Consider the following 17,003-nt stretch of genomic DNA (forward strand, 5'->3'; position numbering starts at 1 on the left):
CACTTGCACCAACGCGTTCCCAGCTACAAAAGCCCAGCTCATCCCCAAGACCTCTTTCCCGCACCATTCACTTTTCCCACCATCACCCGCTGCCAGCCCGCCATTTTGCCCTTTGGATTATCCAACCTTTTTAGATTTCATCTCGGATTTTAATTTCATCTTCAAAAATGCCTCCCAAAGCTGCCGACAAGAAGCCCGCCGCCAAGGCCCCCTCAACTGCCAGCAAGGCTCCCGAGAAGAAGGATGCCGGCAAGAAGACGGCCGCTTCTGGCGACAAGAAGAAGCGATCAAAGACTCGCAAGGAGACTTACAGCTCCTACATCTACAAGGGTGTGTTTACCTCACTTTACTTTTGACTCTAATTTTTTCTTCTTATTTTTCTTATTCTAACTCTGTGTTCTAGTCCTCAAGCAGGTCCACCCCGACACTGGTATCTCCAACCGTGCCATGTCCATCCTGAACTCGTTCGTCAACGGTAAGCTTCAATCGCCCCTTTTCTCTCAAGTATTCTCTCATCTAACTTGAATAGATATCTTCGAGCGTGTTGCTTCCGAGGCTTCCAAGCTGGCTGCCTACAACAAGAAGTCCACAATCTCTTCCCGAGAGATCCAGACATCCGTCCGACTGATCCTGCCGGGTGAACTGGCCAAGCACGCCGTCTCTGAGGGCACCAAGGCCGTTACCAAGTACTCTTCATCGACGAAATAAGCGGGGTCATGATGATGGCTAGTTCTGATTTCGTATCTGAAAAACTTGGGTTTTTGTTTGCGTGACTTTAGTGTCTTTACTCGAGACTACAGGTGATTGTGTTTCGCCTTTGGGATCTCTTAATGCGTTACGGATGGTTTGCTTTATGGGGGCAATGTCTTCACGGTCAATGGGGTTTGCGGTTGTACAATAGCTATCGAGGATATCTCGAAGCAATGGTTTCTGCACATTATGCTATTTTAAATTTTCTGCATCAACAATTACAGAATCTCCTAAACACGTCTATATCTACTGTCCAAGACCTGCTCGGGTTCGTTTCATTGTCTGGCTTACAGGATGCAGTATACCTTGATTGTCACTCGCTCCCAGAGGCGTTCCAGTACTCCATCCCATTTTCTCCAACATTGTTCGACCGCGATTTTCTGTTCCCAATTCCGGGGCAGATGCGCCGATGACCTCACCATCCTGGTAGCTGGCCAGATTAGTCCGACCGGATGATGATTGCTGTTTGTTTTTAGATCTGCCTCCGCCTCCGCCCCCGCCTCCTGGCTGAGAGGAATAATGCCGTTTAACTCGTGACACTGCCTGGTCAAAAGCAGCTTCTCTATATGTCGTCTTTTTTGTCTTTTGTAGTATTGGTCGACGTTGATTTTCAGCACCAACTGACTTGGACTTGATGCTAAACTTATTTGCCAGCTCATGGATCATTTTCCTTGTTCGCTTATCCATCGGCGGTAGATTTAATCTGGTAAATAGTCAGTAAAGTGGGTATCTTTCGACAGGGTTGTATTATACGCGCGTTTGATGAGGTCCCGCAAGGAACGTTTTGATTTCATCCACAGCCTCGTTCGCCGTGATGCCTGTCCGGTACTTTGCTAGCAGGTCCGGCTGGCTTCGATTACCTAGCATCCCTGTCGCTCGCAACTCTTCTCTCTCCCTCTTACGTTGAGCCTTTCTCTGCCGATCATTGCTGTAGGTGGCTTGCAGTCTGTCTTCGAGATCCGAGTCGATATCTGAGCCTAGAAGTAGACGTCTCGCTTTGCCCTTTTTTCGCCTTACGCTAGGTCGTTCCCAGTCCATAAAGTCGAAATCCCCTTGTTCTTCAAGATAGTCAACCTCAGTGAAAGAATGCTTGATAGTGTCCGTGAGGCCTTTGGTTGCGGCTTTCCCCTTAAGCTTCTCTTGTGACGATGGACGAGAGATAGAGTGTGATTCGCGTTTATTTAAATCATCACCAGGTTCACCGAACAGTGACTTTTGAGGCTGGTATTCTGCCTCCGAGTATATGTCGACGTTTTCTTCATCCTTGAGGCCTGAGGGTGCCGACAGGTGGTCTCCAGCATCGTCACTGCTTGAGCTATCCGAATCTTCTTCAGACGTTTCACTCATCATCTCCCCATTTTGGCGCATGTTGGCAATGTAATCGGCGAGTATGGCATCCTCTTCGGAGTCTTGTCCCCATTTCTGTCGTCCCCGTGACTTATTTGATTTCTTCTTTGGCCAAAAAAGGCCATCGGAATCTTCCCCATCTTCATCTCGAACTTCCTCCTTGCTTGCTTCATTTTCTTGGATATGAGGCCCTCTCGGTTCACTGGATAGCTCTCTCTCAACCGCTTGGATTTCGGTCTGTATGGACGTGAGTGTAATTTCCTGGACATGAGTTGCCTTGAGATTGTGGGGTGCCTCGGCAATATGCGTCGCCTCAGGGGTATGCGTTGTCTCGGGAATATGCGCTGCCTCAGCAATATGCGTTGCTTCAGGGGCCTGCGTCTCCTCGGGAGTCTGCGTTTCCTGGGGGATTTGTACTTCTTCGGGAATTCGTGTTGCCTCAGGAGTTTGAAGAGTCTTAGGAGCCGTTTGAGCTATCTTAGGCGCTTGGGGTTTCCGCTTCATGTGCTTTCGGCCTTTGAAAACGATTACTTCTTCGCTAGAGCTGACATTATCTGGTTGCGGTGGTTCTTCATTTGCAGCCGCAGGCGTTTCGGTGGACTGTTTTGAATCTTCCGTTTCCTCTGATTCGACTTGCGGCGAGGTCAACGGATCGTGAGAGCCAGAGCTAACGAATGCCACAGGCTTCTTTCGAAGCTGTGTGTTTTGAGTCCAGAATGAGGTATCATGGCTTGATGTCTGTCGAGCTTCATCGAGCAGGGTAAAGATTACTGGAAGAGGCTTTGTTCAATTGCGTGCCCAGCTGAGACGGACTTGATTCTTCGAGAAGACATACCATTGTTAGCTGGCGTGGAATGTCTGCTGCCAGACGACTGTTGCCAACCATTCCGTTGCTTCTGCAAGGCACGCTTGCGTGGCTTCATTTTGGAACTGATGGAAATCAGTCAGCGCCAACAGTCTGCATGGTATGCTGTGGGTGGGATGGCATCTACCCCGGCCAGTAGACTAGGATGCTAAACGAGTGACACGCTCAGATCCTGAGAACTGGGCAGTAAGAGAAATATTCGTACAGACGCTTGGGATGTACTCCGTACAAGTATTAGTGCTAATGGCAAGTCAGCGTCTGGCATTTGGCGCGGTGCTGCGTCTCCATATAAAGCAACTGCCCAGATACCTTAAATTACTTGCTTATGTCTCAGCTGCCTTTCATTCGTATTGGTCAGGCTGTTGGTTCTCAAATAAGGATGGAGGATAAGCAGAAACAGAGAATAAAATGTCCCATTCGTCGTATGATCAAGGACGTCTGCCGACTCATATAATTATGGAAATAGCTTGGCCTTTACCATTTACAACAAAACCACAGTGCCGATTCTAATTTGCCTGAGCGCTGCCTTGAGTACTCCGTATTTATTCCATTTGTGAACTGTGCCTAGCGGAAAAACCAAACAACGGAGCACTACACGCGGCGCTAGTCTTTATTTGGACTAGCTCGTGAGAGTAATGAAATGCACTATTTCGGCATGCCGCTTCAACTGTATGGTCTTGGTGGGCAGGGACAATATCGAGCATCAGCAACATCCCGAATTGGCCAGCTCAACGACCTCGCCAGCCGCTTCCTGCTGTTGAACCAGACAGAATGATGCTCACTCTGCTCTCTCGGAGAGCTCTCCGCAGCTCCATCTCTGCCGGCGCGAGCGGCAAGCGATCCATATCAGATGTCGCCATCACACGAACTGGCAAAACTATTCTACGATCAGAGGGTGGCCGGTAAGCGACGCTCACAGCTGATATAAGAAGAGAAACCAATTAACGCTATTCCTTTTAGATCTTCCCTGGGAGGTGCGAACACAGAACTGCCCGCTCGAAGCTAGACAGCTAACCGACATAGGCCATACCGCGACGGTATTCGGCGCAACGGGTCAACTGGGTCGATACATTGTCAACCGCCTTGGTACGTTTCCCGCAGATTCAAGTGTTGGAGTGCGTACGGCCTACCTAATTACCTTTCTGCAGCCCGCCAAGGATGTACCGTAGTCGTCCCCTTCCGCGAAGAAATGACAAAGCGACACCTGAAGCTCACTGGTGATCTCGGCCGCGTTGTTTTTGTTGTATGGCTGTTCCCCGATATACCCGACGACTTGGTTCTGATCTGGATGTAGGAACACGATCTTCGCAATACCGCTTCTATTGAAGCAAGTGTTCGGCACTCAGATGTTGTTTACAACCTGATTGGACGAGATTATCCTACAAAGTACGGGCGACAGATCAACAATCTCTATCTTAAACAAACACGCTGAAACTTGATAGGAACTTCACTCTGGAGGACGTGCATGTGGAGGGAACCGAGCGTATAGCCGAAGCTGTTGCAAAGTACGACGTTGACCGATATATTCATGTGTCATCACACAATGCCGACGTCAACTCACCCTCTGAGTTCTTTGCGACCAAGGTATGCTTAGAGCTAGAATTTGCAGGAATAGTGCTGGATTGTGCTAAAATATCTTGCTATAGGGACGAGGTGAACTTGTTGCCAGAAGCATCTTCCCCGAGACAACCATTGTGCGACCAGCACCCCTTTTTGGATTCGAAGATAATCTCCTGCTGAAGCTTGCTTCGGTGCTGAACTTGTTTACGGCCAACAACATGCAGGAGAAGTTCTGGCCAGTCCACGTAAGTCCGAGCAAGATGCGATTAAACATGGCTTTTCAGCAATTTCACTAAAATGCTCTCAGTCTATCGACGTGGGCGCTGCCCTGGAGAAGATGCTGTACGACGACTCCACCGCTGGCAAGACATTCGAGCTCTATGGACCCAAGCAATACAGCCTGTCAGAGATTGCGGCCTTGGTAGACAAGGAAATCTTCAAGAAGAGGCGACACATCAATGTGCCCAAGGCGATTCTGAAACCGGTAGCGAAAGTTCTCAACGACTACTTGTGGTGGCACACCCTCTCCGCAGACGAGGTCGAGCGGGAGTTTATTGATCAGGTTATTGACCCTGAAGCCAGCACATTCAGCGATCTTGGTATCGAGCCTGGCGACATTGCCAACTTTACATACCACTACTTGGTAAGTGATGCTAATAATACATGGCAAGCGACCGAATCTGACTTTTGATGCAGCAAGGATTCCGAAGCTCCAACTACTACGATCTCCCTCCGGCCACAGAGAAGGAGAAGAGGGAAGACAAGAAGTACATCCACGTCCTGGATGAGCTATAAAAATTTGCTAGGCATATATGTATATGTATTTACAAGGGAGAGAGAATATATAATACTAGAGCCTAGAGCCTAGAGAAAAAAGATTGCTTTGGATGTGTTTATTTTCACATTTTCACACTTCGTCGTCTCTGTATCATAGTAACAATGACCGTTTGCCGAGCTGAAACCACTGTAGAAGAACCATTGCTCTGGTATTCCTTAGTCTAGAACCCCCAGGCAGCCACTTGAGGCTGACTTAAGGTCTAAAATATGCTAATTCTCGACGGTACCTACTGCCTGGGGGTTTATCGGCGATCTGCCAGGTACCTAGCAGGCATTACTAGCGGTTTAGACTGCAGAATACGACTCTCTAATGTTATTTGCTCCGCATTGCGCTGGATCTCGGGATAAACAAGCCTCCCGCAGTCCTTCGACCAAGTCCGCACAACTGCGAGCAAATCACCGATTCGCACATGAGGCCTCCCGCAAGGCAGTGCTTGGAAGTGACATCTGGCGCATCGCGGCTTTTCGCACTAGCATCGCAGAAGTGCACGAGATTCCCCACGCCGCGCCGATCGATTGCAGCCTCGCCCAAGTGTTCAATTGACTCTCGCGCGTTCACATCGCGGGCACGTGAGATCATCAAGCAGGCCGCTCCAAGCACTTATACTTGCGATCACCCGGCTCAAAAGACAGCCTCACGAGACCCTCATAGCGCCGTTCTTTCGCCCTTGCGTAGAAAGACACGGACGAGCCGCAGCATTGACCTTCGGAGTGGCTTTACCTATACCACCGGCGTCGTAGTTCTTCTTGCTGTTGTCGCCATCTCTTGCGCTGCGACAGTAGATTTGCGCGAACGTCCTGCGACTACGGATTCAATAACTACTACCGATTCGGAAGATACTGTGGCCACCGCCTCGCTTTCTGACAGCATGTCGACCCAAATCGCACCGGGGCACGTGGGCAACCTGACCTCAGAGCAGGAAGAGAAGCTGCGCCAGCTGTGGCAAGCTTTATTCCAGGTTTGCGGCGTTGCTGCTGAAGAGACTGGCTCTGGCTCTGCCGGCGCTGATGCGACGCCTAAAGGAAAGCCGGAAGTGGCGGAAGCAGAGGGGAAGAAGAAGCGCTTCGGCGTCTTTAAGAGAAAGGCAGCTGACAAGCCGGCCGCGAGCGAGGCTGACGACGACAAGTATGGCCAAAGCAAGCACTTCCAAGAGGTGCTTGCGAGCCACAGCCCTGAAATCATTCGCGAGACGTACTGGGCCATGGTAAAGCATGATCACCCCGACGCCCTCGCCTTGCGGTTCCTTCGAGCCCGGAAGTGGGATGTGGAGAAGGCTCTTGTTATGCTGGTGTCTACTATGAGCTGGAGACATACCGAGATGAAAGTGGACGAGGACATCATGAAGAATGGAGAAGAGGGCGCCGTTTTGGATGCGCAGAATGGCAAGGGTGACGCCAAGAAGGTTGGCGAAGACTTTTTGGCACAGCTTCGAATGGGCAAGAGTTTTTTGCACGGAGTGGACAAGCAGGGCCGGCCCATTTGTGTTGTCAGAGTGCGCCTCCATCATCAGGGAGAGCATTGCGAAGAAAGTCTGGAGCGATGCACCGTCTACCTTATTGAGACTGCGAGAATGGTGTTGAGACCACCCGTGGACACAGCTGTAAGCCGTTCTAGTCTACGGACTGATGGGAAGAGTGTACTTTGGAGAAACTTTACTAACTGTACTGGGTAGACTGTCGTGTTTGATATGACGGGGTTTTCCATGGCGAACATGGATTACACCCCTGTCAAGTTTATGATCAAGTGCTTTGAAGCCAACTACCCTGAATCTCTTGGAGCTGTTCTCGTTCACAACGCACCATGGATATTCCAAGGTATGAAGATGAAGTGCCATTGAATAAAAGTAAGAAACTGACTGTAGGCGTAGGAATTTGGAAGATCATTCGCGGCTGGTTAGATCCTGTTGTGGCAGCCAAGGTTCACTTCACAAATAACAAGAAAGACTTGCAAGAGTTCATCGAGCCTGCACATGTCCTCAAAGAGCTCGGGGGAGACGAAGATTGGGAATACAAATATGTAGAGCCCGTCGCTGGCGAAAATGATCTGATGAAGGATACCGAGACCAAGGGAAAACTCGTCGGGGTCAGGGAAAAGCTTATGAAGGAATACGAAGAAGCGACCGTGCAGTGGATAGACAAGGGCGACAGCAAAGAAATCATCGACAAGAGGGGCCAGCTGGCGACGCAGCTGAGAGAAAACTACTGGCAACTTGACCCGTACGTGCGTGCGCGATCTCTGTACGATAGACAGGGAATATTGCAAGGTGCTGCTACGGCGAGATGGTACGATCCCCCGGCCTCTGGTGGGAAAGGAAACCTAGAAACATCTGCCGACGATGTAGACTAAATACACAGCTACGAATACCAAGATGAATAAATATTTGGATAGACTGGGGCACTGTATACGGTATCTATGGAGGATAGACAAATTGCACAATGCTTTCATTTCCCATGTCTCTTGGGCAAACCATAGCATCATATTCCCACTGGCTCAGATTCAAGCCGATGTGCAAATTAGACCAGTTTTTACCATGTAACCAAAATTTACATCCTGGATTTGATCTCCTCGGAAAGCGCTTTGAGCTTTTCCATGTCGCCAGACGTCGCAGGCCAGCTGATGCCAAGGCCCTCTGTCTCATTTGGCTTCGGGATCTAATGAAGAGTTAGTATGGGGGACCAAGATGCCTTGCTGCAGCCAGCGTAGAGTATCATACCATGTGGAAGTGAACCTGTTTCAGTCAAAGTTAGCTTTGCCTTCACCCAACAATCTAGAAATGGTAGTCGGGCTTACATGATGCACCTGCTGGTGAGCAATGGTTCCGTTATTCTGAAGAATATTGTAATCGGTTGCTCCAGAAGCTACCGCTAGCTTCTTGAGAGTAGGCTGTTGGGCGGGCATGTCTCGTAAGTAGGGATAAATCAAAGAAAAGAACAGAACAGCACGGGCATGTTACCAGAATCTCAGAGAGCTGATCGTCGGGGATATCAGCTAGCTTTGCGCCATGGAACTTGGGGATGACAAGCTGGATGAGAGTCGTAATGTTAGATTATCTATAGTGATTCTTGGGCAAGAAGAGAATTTACAGCGTGGCCTTTGCTGATGGGCCCGACATCGAGGAAAGCCAGAGTCTTTTCGCTTTCAAACAGCTTAAAAGATGGAATCTCTCCTGGCAAAACATGCTGTTAGTATAATGCGAGAAGCTGTAAGAGAGGGGTAGCTTTTCTTTAAGTGGCTGCATGGCTTGCTTGGTACGCTTTCCCTGGACTACGAACCTTTGATAATACGGCAGAAAATACAAGAAGCCATTGTCACCGTGATGGATTGGCGATGAGAAATGAGAAATGCAGGCTATGAATTGGGGGTTGCAACAGTAAAAGTCTTGGTTGAAGGGTTCAGAATCGCGGCAGCTGGTATAAGAAGTATTAGTGACATTTTGCAGGAGGGGCTCTATATGCGCCTTATTACATCACGCCTCGCCAAGAGGTACTCAGTAGCTAAATACTACCAGGGATAGCAATATAGGATCTTGCGCTTATTTGACAAATTTAGAAATATTTCATTGTTTTTCGAATGAGGAAGATGGAGCTCTTAATATCTTTAGAAAATTGTTTATCACAGTCTTGTACTCTCTGATTTGAATCTATATATATTCTTGATCCCTTTTCTTCCTAATTGATATACCACATTCACACTCATCTTCAAACTTGAACAATTTTTTATTGTGAAATCTTGATTGTATTCTGCTATGTACTGGAGGTATGTGTTTGGCGCAAGCTGAGGCCTTAATGGTGGTCTGCTCGATGAGGAGGGGCTGTTAAAACGATTAGCAGGCGTAATAGGCGTAACAGTCGTAGAAGGGCATTGACTCACGATCTAGAATCGGAGAAGGAAGGTTTCGTTCGAATTTGGATCCTGATCAGTTAGCTTCTGCCGCCCAATGCGGATTGTATGTGCAGTCTCACCTCCCGGGGCTGTTGGCGGAATGTACGGGTCTGGGTGCTTCCAGCTCTCTAGTAACTTTTCTGTCTCTGCCAATAACGCCTATGGCACAATTAACGCCGGTGGTCGATCGAGATGAAGGGGAGAATGCACTGACTCTCTGTTGTCGAGGGTCTGAGACCTTGCGGTTGGCCTCAAACAGAGATCGAATATAGAGCGCTTGGCCTCGCCATAGATGGCGATGGACAGCCCAGTCCAACGCAAGCTTCAATGAGCGACGGTACAGCGACCTATAAACGGGTGACTAGAGGTCAGAATCGAGTTCGCAAACGGCCGCGAGCCTGATTGGTGCATATACTAACAGAGCAGCTTGTCGCGTCGTCATGTTGGATAGATTGTCGCCTTGGAAAAGACCTTGGGTGCGATTGATAGTAGATCTCCAATTGGCTAACGACCAGGTCCGGAAGTGGTATTTTCTGCCTTACGCTACGCCAACTTTTAAGGCATCAAGGAGACTGCGCTTGGCCATGTATAATTTTTTGTTGATGAAAAGCAACTTCAGTAACGTTTATATAAGTATAATTATTCCATTTATGGATTCAATTTTTTCCAATCAGTTTCTTCAAACTTTTTATGAAAGTTATCAATGTACTGAATTTATTATAATAATTTCTATTTCTTGGACAGGGCGCGCGAAGTCATACTGCCTTAGCTGGCCTGAGCTAGCGCACCGAGGCTTACCTGATCTTTGCCTACTAATTTACTGGGTCATTTCCGGGCGCAGTTGTGCCAACTCTGTACCGTCTTCCAAGTGCCGGATGCTGGAGACGAATCGACCGGCGCACGAGCAGCGATGCCGAGTATCCAAGGATTCAGCACCCAGAGGGCAAGATCATACATCTTTCGCTTGCCTTTATTTACCCGTGCTATCATCCTCAGCATAGCATGTTTCTGGCTGGCTACTCTGCCCGGCTTCTGGGATGTCCGGGTCTGGGGCTCTCTGATCCCGGACAAGATCTCTTTTGCGTCAGGTAACCAATGTGCCCCGAGCAGATTACGAGTTGGCTTGTGGATGATCTAACGATGGCTTAGGATACCGGCTGAACACCTTTCCTCTCATTCACCTGAACTTCATCCATGCCCTCCTTAACGCTATTGCATTGACGCCGTTGATGGAACGATTCGAAAGCGAATATGGAACCCTGACTACACTGGCACTCTTTTTTGGACGTATGGATAGCAATTTGCATTCTGATTGTGTGCCATTGATCTAACGGAAGCAGCTCTAACCACGATTCCTGCGGTGTTGTATCTCCTGATTGAGATTCTCGTCCTTCGAGCTAATAATGCTGTTATGGGCGCTAGGTAAGGATTTCCCAGCCATTGGGATATTCCTCGTATTTGAAATGGCTGCTTATATGAAAATTCGTTGGATAGCATGTGGGTATTTTTGCTTTTGGGCATGGAGGCGATTCGAACATACAAGTCGAATCCGTATCTGGTTATTGGAACATACCAGCTCCCTACCTGGACCACGCCATTGCTTATGATAGTCGTTGTGGCTGCATTGATGCCGAGCACCAGTTTACTAGGCCATCTCTGCGGCGTTGGAGTTGGTTATATTGGTATGGTGCAACCACCAGTGTGCCCGTTGATTTGACTGCTAACACATGCGCTCTTTTTTGTAGCTGGCCTTGGCTATGTAAAGCTGCTTGCCCCTCCGGAATGGGCACTTCGATGGGTCGAGTCTCGTTTGAACCTCCTTGCGATATTGCCGCACTACGTCAGCGTTGATCAGAAGACATACGGAAGATTTGGCGTTTTGCCTACAAGCAACCGCGGAGCAGGGTCCGCACCGATAGAGCTAGTAGGAGGAGTGGGAAGCAGCTCTTGATATAGAAATGTTTTCATCAGACAGGACTTTACTTGGATGTATCTTAAGCGTTGTTTGGGCTGGGCATGCAGATGCTACGCCCACCTGATGGTTGGTTAAAACATTCATGAAAAAGATATAATAGCGGGAGATTTGAACTTCTATATACTAGTAGTAGTACTGGGTTTATATAATAGGTAGCTTATGCCGCTTACGACTGATCCCCCTGCTATTATTACACCAAGCAAAAACGATTGGGATATCTTAGAACCTGGCGTTAGTTAATTATAATAGACAGCACTTTGCAAACCTGTGGCATACGCGTCGCATTGATGGATGCTTAGGTGATACCGTGGACATCAAATGGGTACAGCCACTACTAGCAGCGAGTTAGCCGCGCTGAGGTAGGCGTGAACTAAGGCTGGCAGTGCCTTTCGCGGAGTTTTTTGTCGCCTATTGCATCGAAGAGCACTAAGATAAAGCAGGGCGGCTTGGATAAGACCCATCAATTACGCCTTCCGGGAAGCGCCCGCTGCGTCGGTGCTGCGTAAGGCCTGTCGCATGTCACTCAAATTCTGCCCAGCACCTATTTCGGCGTAATTAGTTGGACCGCTGTATTTCTGCGACGTCGTTTGTTACAACACAAGCACGATAATCACATTTAGCCGGTTCACCACGCACGCACCTGGAATTTCGACGCTCCACTCATGCAATGCTCAGCAACAAAGATATTACTGCCCTCCAGAAGACCTACGATAACAGCTACCTCAGTTGCTCAACAGCGGTTTACTATGAGGGCCAGGTAAGATGATGCATCATCGCCGCCAGCTTCACATAACTTATTTTGGCTTTATTTTTCATTCTCGACTCGTGCTCATTAGTTTGAACTAGGGCGATGAAGGCGAAGCCACTCGATATTGGAAAGCCGCTCTTCGACGCATAAACGAATTCTACGCGTCGTCCAGCGCACCGAGAGTCTCTGAATCATATACCGGCTCCGACACCGTCTTGATAGATGCGCTAAAAGAGCTAGAGCTGCAATGCAAGGAACGAATTGATCTCTTGGAAGCCCTTAAACTGTCCCGGGAGGACAGTTTCGTCTCGACTGATTATAACGACTCCATTTCCGCCGGAGAAGCCAGCGGCAGCACCAGCCAGGCCGCAGGGACCATTGGAGACGGCACCATTCCAGCTGTGACATATTCCGAGCTTTCACGTCCCGCCTTCCCCTCAAGAGCATCTCTGGATGCAATGACGTCACCTGAAGAAGTGATTCGGAGGATTCGCAGTACCCCTACCGAGTCTACACGTCCGCGTCTTGATGGGAGATCCCTAGATTCACCAGACGCGAGAGGTGACAGGTCAAGCCGCGGTACAAGTCCCGAAAAGCGCACTTTGAGGACTACGCTGCGATCAAAGAAACAGAATGATCAATCTCCTTCTGCTCGCCGGTCGAGCAAGCCCGCGGTAGATGGATCAAGCTTGGCTGCGACTATAGCATGGGGATCCTCAGGATCCTCAGGAGCCCGAGATAACCTCCTACGGCCTTATCCCATCGAAGGGCGCTCAAAATCAAGTCCCTCCCCACGTCTTTCTCCGCGCCCTTCTCCGCGCCCTTCTCCGCGCCAATCACTCGAACGAAATTCACCTAGTTCGCAAAAAGCAGTACTATCATATGACGTGAAATCTCCGCGCACATCGCCTAAGAAATGGAGCGCGGTTCCTTCGTATGACGAATCCCGTCTTGCACAGCCTTCAGGCCTGTCTATTAGCGCAGCATCAAGCGCTCTGACATCTACATCAACCCATCAAGAATCCTCCATATTGTACCAAACACCGAGTAAATCAGAACAATATATGACGCCTCGGAAGCCCCCAGTCTCTGAAGAAACGTCGATTCAGAGTAAAAGAGGCAGCGTGAAAGCTTCCACTAGTAATAATCCTGGGATTCCTGGAGGACAACGAAATTCCAGCATAACAAGAGAACGACCAAGCGATAAAATGTTTGGTGCAAGGACCAAAGCAGAAATACTAAAGAACCTGCCGCCTGGTATAGATGAGGGAGCGGCGAAGCAAATTCTCAACGACATTGTGGTTCAAGGAGACGAAGTCCATTGGGACGATATTGCGGGCTTGGAAGTGGCCAAGAATTCTCTACGGGAGACAGTAGTCTATCCATTTCTACGACCTGACCTGTTCATGGGCCTACGTGAGCCAGCTCGTGGAATGCTCCTGTTTGGACCACCCGGTACTGGAAAGACAATGCTGGCACGCGCAGTAGCCACCGAATCCAAATCTACTTTCTTCTCCATCTCTGCCAGTAGCTTAACGAGCAAATATCTAGGAGAGTCAGAGAAACTAGTCAGGGCGCTTTTTGGTCTTGCTAAGGCTCTCGCCCCTAGTATCATATTTGTTGACGAAATCGATTCGCTGTTGTCGCAGCGATCTGGGTCAGGCGAACACGAATCTACAAGAAGAATCAAGACGGAGTTCCTTATCCAGTGGAGTGAGCTCCAACAAGCTGCGGCTGGCCGAGAGACGACCAGTAAAGGGAACAAGCGTAGCGATGCCCAACGGGTCTTGGTGCTGGCTGCTACGAATTTACCATGGGCAATAGACGAGGCTGCGCGGCGACGATTTGTGCGCCGACAATACATCCCACTACCAGAGCCACAGACACGAGAGATACAATTGAAGACACTGCTACGGCAACAAAATCACAGCTTGTCGGACATGGAAATAGAACACCTTGTTCAGCAAACAGATGGTAAGTCTTGTCTTCGTCGCCTTTCTAGATCGTTTAGTTAACAGTTGCCTCATAGGATTTTCGGGATCTGATATAACGTCTCTTGCTAAAGATGCAGCCATGGGACCACTGAGATCTCTAGGGGAAGCCCTCTTATACATGGCAAAGGAGGAAATACGGCCCATTGATATTTCAGATTTTGAGCTAAGCTTAAAGTCCATTCGACCAAGTGTGGACAAGAAGGGCATACAGGAATATGAAGAATGGGCTGAAAAATTCGGAGAGCGCGGTGGTTAATTTGATCTGATCTGAGCTGGATTGAGCTGCACATGCGCATCCAGACACAGCATACAGACAGCCCCTTTCTGCTTTGAGCGATAAATGCGAAATTACAGCGATACAGGATCAAGACGTTATTAAGTAGCGGCTGTAGCGTGCGCGCCTCGTCAAATCTAGTCGAATATCGAAGTGCGGGAGTTGTTCATGAGCTCTATATTGCTAGACCCTGACTTATCTGTTGGGTGCAGCTTTTGAGTGTCCCTTTGCTATCAAACAATGTAATGGCGCCTCTTGGGACAGAAAGCTGCCCGATCTATTCATACAGCCTTGTTGCATTTTGGCAATTCGGATTCGTGGTTTATTTCATCTTGCGTGGTGTCTTTGTCGTGTCATGCCCCCTCGGCATGTTACTCCTTCTGTTCTTCCCCGGCGCGTGCCCTGCGTTCTTTTCTGGCAGCTTGCTGGGCCTCCCGCTCAGCAATCCGCTCTTCTAATGTGGGAATCGGCGGTCTCTCCTCGGCTGGAGTTCCGTACGGCGCAATGATCTTCTTGACGACGTGACGCTTGTGTTTTGATGTCGGCCAGCCGGGAACAATGGAAACAACGTCGCCAGTACGCAATGAGGAGTTGGGGTCGTGCACGAGATAGTGCTTGGGGTCTGCAAACCACTTTTGGCCGGGTGAGTTAAGGAAAATGAACTGCAGTAGAGTCGCAGATATATGTACACACCTTGTTGATGATTTTATTCCATTTCTGACCACCGACTCGGACTTTTACCGTTTTTTGCATCAGACCAGCAGATACAACTATGCCATGGAGCTCGTGGGTCACCCGACGGGCGGCCTTTGCAACCTGTGAGGACATTTTGATATGGCTGAGGTGATGTGAACAATTGGCAGGCAATTCTAACCATCCATCATGGTCTGGAAATTCATTCCTGGGTGGGTCTCGGCTTTGCGATTGGCGTTCAAGAAAGTGTTAAGCAGCAAAGAATAAGATGCCGAGGTAGATCCGGTCGTTGTGTCCAATCAGGAAAAGGGAAACCTCGAAGACACTATAGCGGGCTAAAGTGGGTGCAGCATGACACAGTACCAGCAGCGGCATTATTACCTAGGTACTTACTAGTAGTAATACGAGAAGATTGCGTCTACTGGCGATTGTATATAGCTATGAATGCTCCGTATATTGCTCTTATATATAATGTTCCCAAGCGTTCATATATGCATCTAAAACTATAATGACAGCGCTTACTTATTCTTCAAGAAAAACAAGCATATAAAAAGATAGGTGTACATGGCGGCCTTGTTCGTCAAACCCATGCATGTCTTTGGTATACTATTCATTTTCATGTTCATCTCAATGCTTCAAGCTCCATGGAACAGATCCCAGTCCTTGATCACAAAGGTTTCCCAAATGCGCGCAGCAACCTCCACTGCGTCGCCGATGAGCTTACCCTGCTTGCCCAGCTCAAGGTCGACGTCTTCGGCATCGTATTCACCTCGAATGTGGGGGACGTTGATGGTGATGAGTATGTCAGTCTTTTGCTCTTCGAGACGAAGGAGCGTCATGGTGATGGCTGTGAAGTCGGGCGCTGAGTTTAAGCCATTGGAGGGGAGCTTGGGAGTCTGAGTCGCGATGAGGGTATATGCGGGGTGTTTCAAGCTACATCATCGCGAATTTCGTTAGTGGATGGAGAGACAAAGGGCGCATCAGGAAGAGGTTGTTTGCCATACTCGCTCATTTTTGAGAATTCGGTCTCGGCGGTGTTCCAGATCTTAACTGTGTCGATTTCGGATCCGACCATGTCTTCCAGATGTGTGGTCATGGCACGGCCGTCAATCTCGGGGCTCGAACCTGGACCGCCAACGCGCTCTGAGATGTCAAAGATGATGCTTGTGAATCCATCTTTATCGATCCATACTTCCTGGTTGTCGGGAACCTGTCTCAACTTGCTGCGGAAACGGTATTTGTATTAGTATATATACAGGGCCATGGATGCGATTGCGCCGTGGGGGGGAGTCGTAGGTTTTGCGCACCTTACGTCTGCGAAGTGTTTTGGCAGATCGCAGGTGATCGCTCCACCGTACAAGGGGGTGTTTCTGTAGCTGGCCATGATTGTATCGATATTGGTTCAATTTGTTTGCTATTTCATTTCTAGACTGTAAATGGGACGAAGGGTTGCAAGGCGCTTGGCTGGCTCGAAATCGTTCCACAAGGCTGTCGCGCAGTTGGCGATGGGTAGCTTAAATACCACAGTGGGGTTGCGAAATGACATCACAAGGAGCTGCTCCGCCCCTCCATGCGCGACAAGGCGGTTCAGCCTGGCAAGGAGCCTTGGATTGCGCTAGAAGGAATAGCAATAGTATCGGATTTTGTATCTTCTATTACTAGCAGTAGGTCTCGATCTTGATCTACAGGGCACTGCATGCTGTAACTACGCGTATTTCATTTTACACGCTTGTAGACCAAATAAGTAAACTTTAATAACCCTCTATAGCATCCCAAGTACAGTGTGCTAGTACAGTAAGTGACAGGCAGAAAACTTTAACTCGGCGCATACAGTATAGAGAGCAGCGAGATGAATAAAATGATGTGTGCGTTGTATTTATTGATTTAACAAGTGTTGGTTATCGTAATTGAATTATTCAAACTACTGTAGTTATACCGTTGCAAGTGGGCAGCAGGTTGTCATATAAATCTAATGACTCATTTTATAGGGTCATATCAACATTGTTCCGATCTTTAGGCCGAGTGGGTTATATAGAAGACCTCGTCTCAAGCAATTTCGGAATCCTCAACTTATGAC

General features: G+C 48.7%; 9 protein-coding genes across 9 annotated transcripts; 5 read left to right on the plus strand and 4 right to left on the minus strand.

The window, feature by feature from the left end:
- Positions 1-167: 167 nt before the first annotated feature.
- On the plus strand, positions 168-708 carry TGAM01_v209307 (histone H2B; the record flags this gene model as incomplete). Its single annotated transcript, XM_018801887.1, has 3 exons — positions 168-330; positions 404-475; positions 530-708. 3 exons carry the CDS (start codon positions 168-170, stop codon positions 706-708), a joined length of 414 nt encoding a protein of 137 aa, XP_018664712.1.
- Positions 709-1,429: 721 nt separating this feature from the next.
- On the minus strand, positions 1,430-3,020 carry TGAM01_v209308 (hypothetical protein; the record flags this gene model as incomplete). Its single annotated transcript, XM_024550530.1, has 3 exons — positions 1,430-1,453; positions 1,504-2,867; positions 2,933-3,020. The coding sequence occupies 3 exons, from the start codon at positions 3,018-3,020 to the stop codon at positions 1,430-1,432; spliced, it is 1,476 nt and encodes a 491-aa protein (XP_024404737.1).
- Positions 3,021-3,733: 713 nt separating this feature from the next.
- TGAM01_v209309 (NADH-ubiquinone oxidoreductase 40 kDa subunit) lies at positions 3,734-5,317 on the plus strand (the record flags this gene model as incomplete). The annotated part of the gene is made up of 9 exons (XM_018801885.2): positions 3,734-3,864; positions 3,923-3,936; positions 3,986-4,048; positions 4,111-4,205; positions 4,257-4,348; positions 4,405-4,546; positions 4,609-4,767; positions 4,830-5,165; positions 5,219-5,317. 9 exons carry the CDS (start codon positions 3,734-3,736, stop codon positions 5,315-5,317), a joined length of 1,131 nt encoding a protein of 376 aa, XP_018664710.2.
- A 452-nt stretch (positions 5,318-5,769) lies between these two features.
- On the plus strand, positions 5,770-7,706 carry TGAM01_v209310 (hypothetical protein; the record flags this gene model as incomplete). The annotated part of the gene is made up of 3 exons (XM_018801884.1): positions 5,770-6,960; positions 7,033-7,174; positions 7,228-7,706. The coding sequence occupies 3 exons, from the start codon at positions 5,770-5,772 to the stop codon at positions 7,704-7,706; spliced, it is 1,812 nt and encodes a 603-aa protein (XP_018664709.1).
- A 197-nt stretch (positions 7,707-7,903) lies between these two features.
- TGAM01_v209311 (HIT domain-containing protein) lies at positions 7,904-9,684 on the minus strand (the record flags this gene model as incomplete). Its single annotated transcript, XM_018801883.1, has 9 exons — positions 7,904-8,011; positions 8,074-8,088; positions 8,151-8,243; positions 8,314-8,382; positions 8,444-8,526; positions 9,231-9,272; positions 9,323-9,401; positions 9,457-9,589; positions 9,662-9,684. The coding sequence occupies 9 exons, from the start codon at positions 9,682-9,684 to the stop codon at positions 7,904-7,906; spliced, it is 645 nt and encodes a 214-aa protein (XP_018664708.1).
- Positions 9,685-10,152: 468 nt separating this feature from the next.
- Positions 10,153-11,193, plus strand: TGAM01_v209312 (rhomboid protein 2; the record flags this gene model as incomplete). Its single annotated transcript, XM_018801882.1, has 5 exons — positions 10,153-10,330; positions 10,392-10,529; positions 10,583-10,664; positions 10,737-10,924; positions 10,988-11,193. The coding sequence occupies 5 exons, from the start codon at positions 10,153-10,155 to the stop codon at positions 11,191-11,193; spliced, it is 792 nt and encodes a 263-aa protein (XP_018664707.1).
- Positions 11,194-11,884: 691 nt separating this feature from the next.
- On the plus strand, positions 11,885-14,215 carry TGAM01_v209313 (hypothetical protein; the record flags this gene model as incomplete). Its single annotated transcript, XM_018801881.1, has 3 exons — positions 11,885-11,974; positions 12,064-13,939; positions 13,995-14,215. The coding sequence occupies 3 exons, from the start codon at positions 11,885-11,887 to the stop codon at positions 14,213-14,215; spliced, it is 2,187 nt and encodes a 728-aa protein (XP_018664706.1).
- Positions 14,216-14,604: 389 nt separating this feature from the next.
- TGAM01_v209314 (hypothetical protein) lies at positions 14,605-15,061 on the minus strand (the record flags this gene model as incomplete). The annotated part of the gene is made up of 2 exons (XM_018801880.1): positions 14,605-14,895; positions 14,975-15,061. 2 exons carry the CDS (start codon positions 15,059-15,061, stop codon positions 14,605-14,607), a joined length of 378 nt encoding a protein of 125 aa, XP_018664705.1.
- A 500-nt stretch (positions 15,062-15,561) lies between these two features.
- TGAM01_v209315 (hypothetical protein) lies at positions 15,562-16,310 on the minus strand (the record flags this gene model as incomplete). The annotated part of the gene is made up of 3 exons (XM_018801879.1): positions 15,562-15,859; positions 15,931-16,149; positions 16,234-16,310. The coding sequence occupies 3 exons, from the start codon at positions 16,308-16,310 to the stop codon at positions 15,562-15,564; spliced, it is 594 nt and encodes a 197-aa protein (XP_018664704.1).
- Positions 16,311-17,003: the final 693 nt, after the last annotated feature.

The sequence above is a fragment of the Trichoderma gamsii genome (assembly GCF_001481775.2).
Source record: "Trichoderma gamsii strain T6085 chromosome Unknown Scaffold_44.2, whole genome shotgun sequence".
Classification (NCBI taxonomy): Eukaryota; Fungi; Ascomycota; class Sordariomycetes; order Hypocreales; family Hypocreaceae; genus Trichoderma; species Trichoderma gamsii.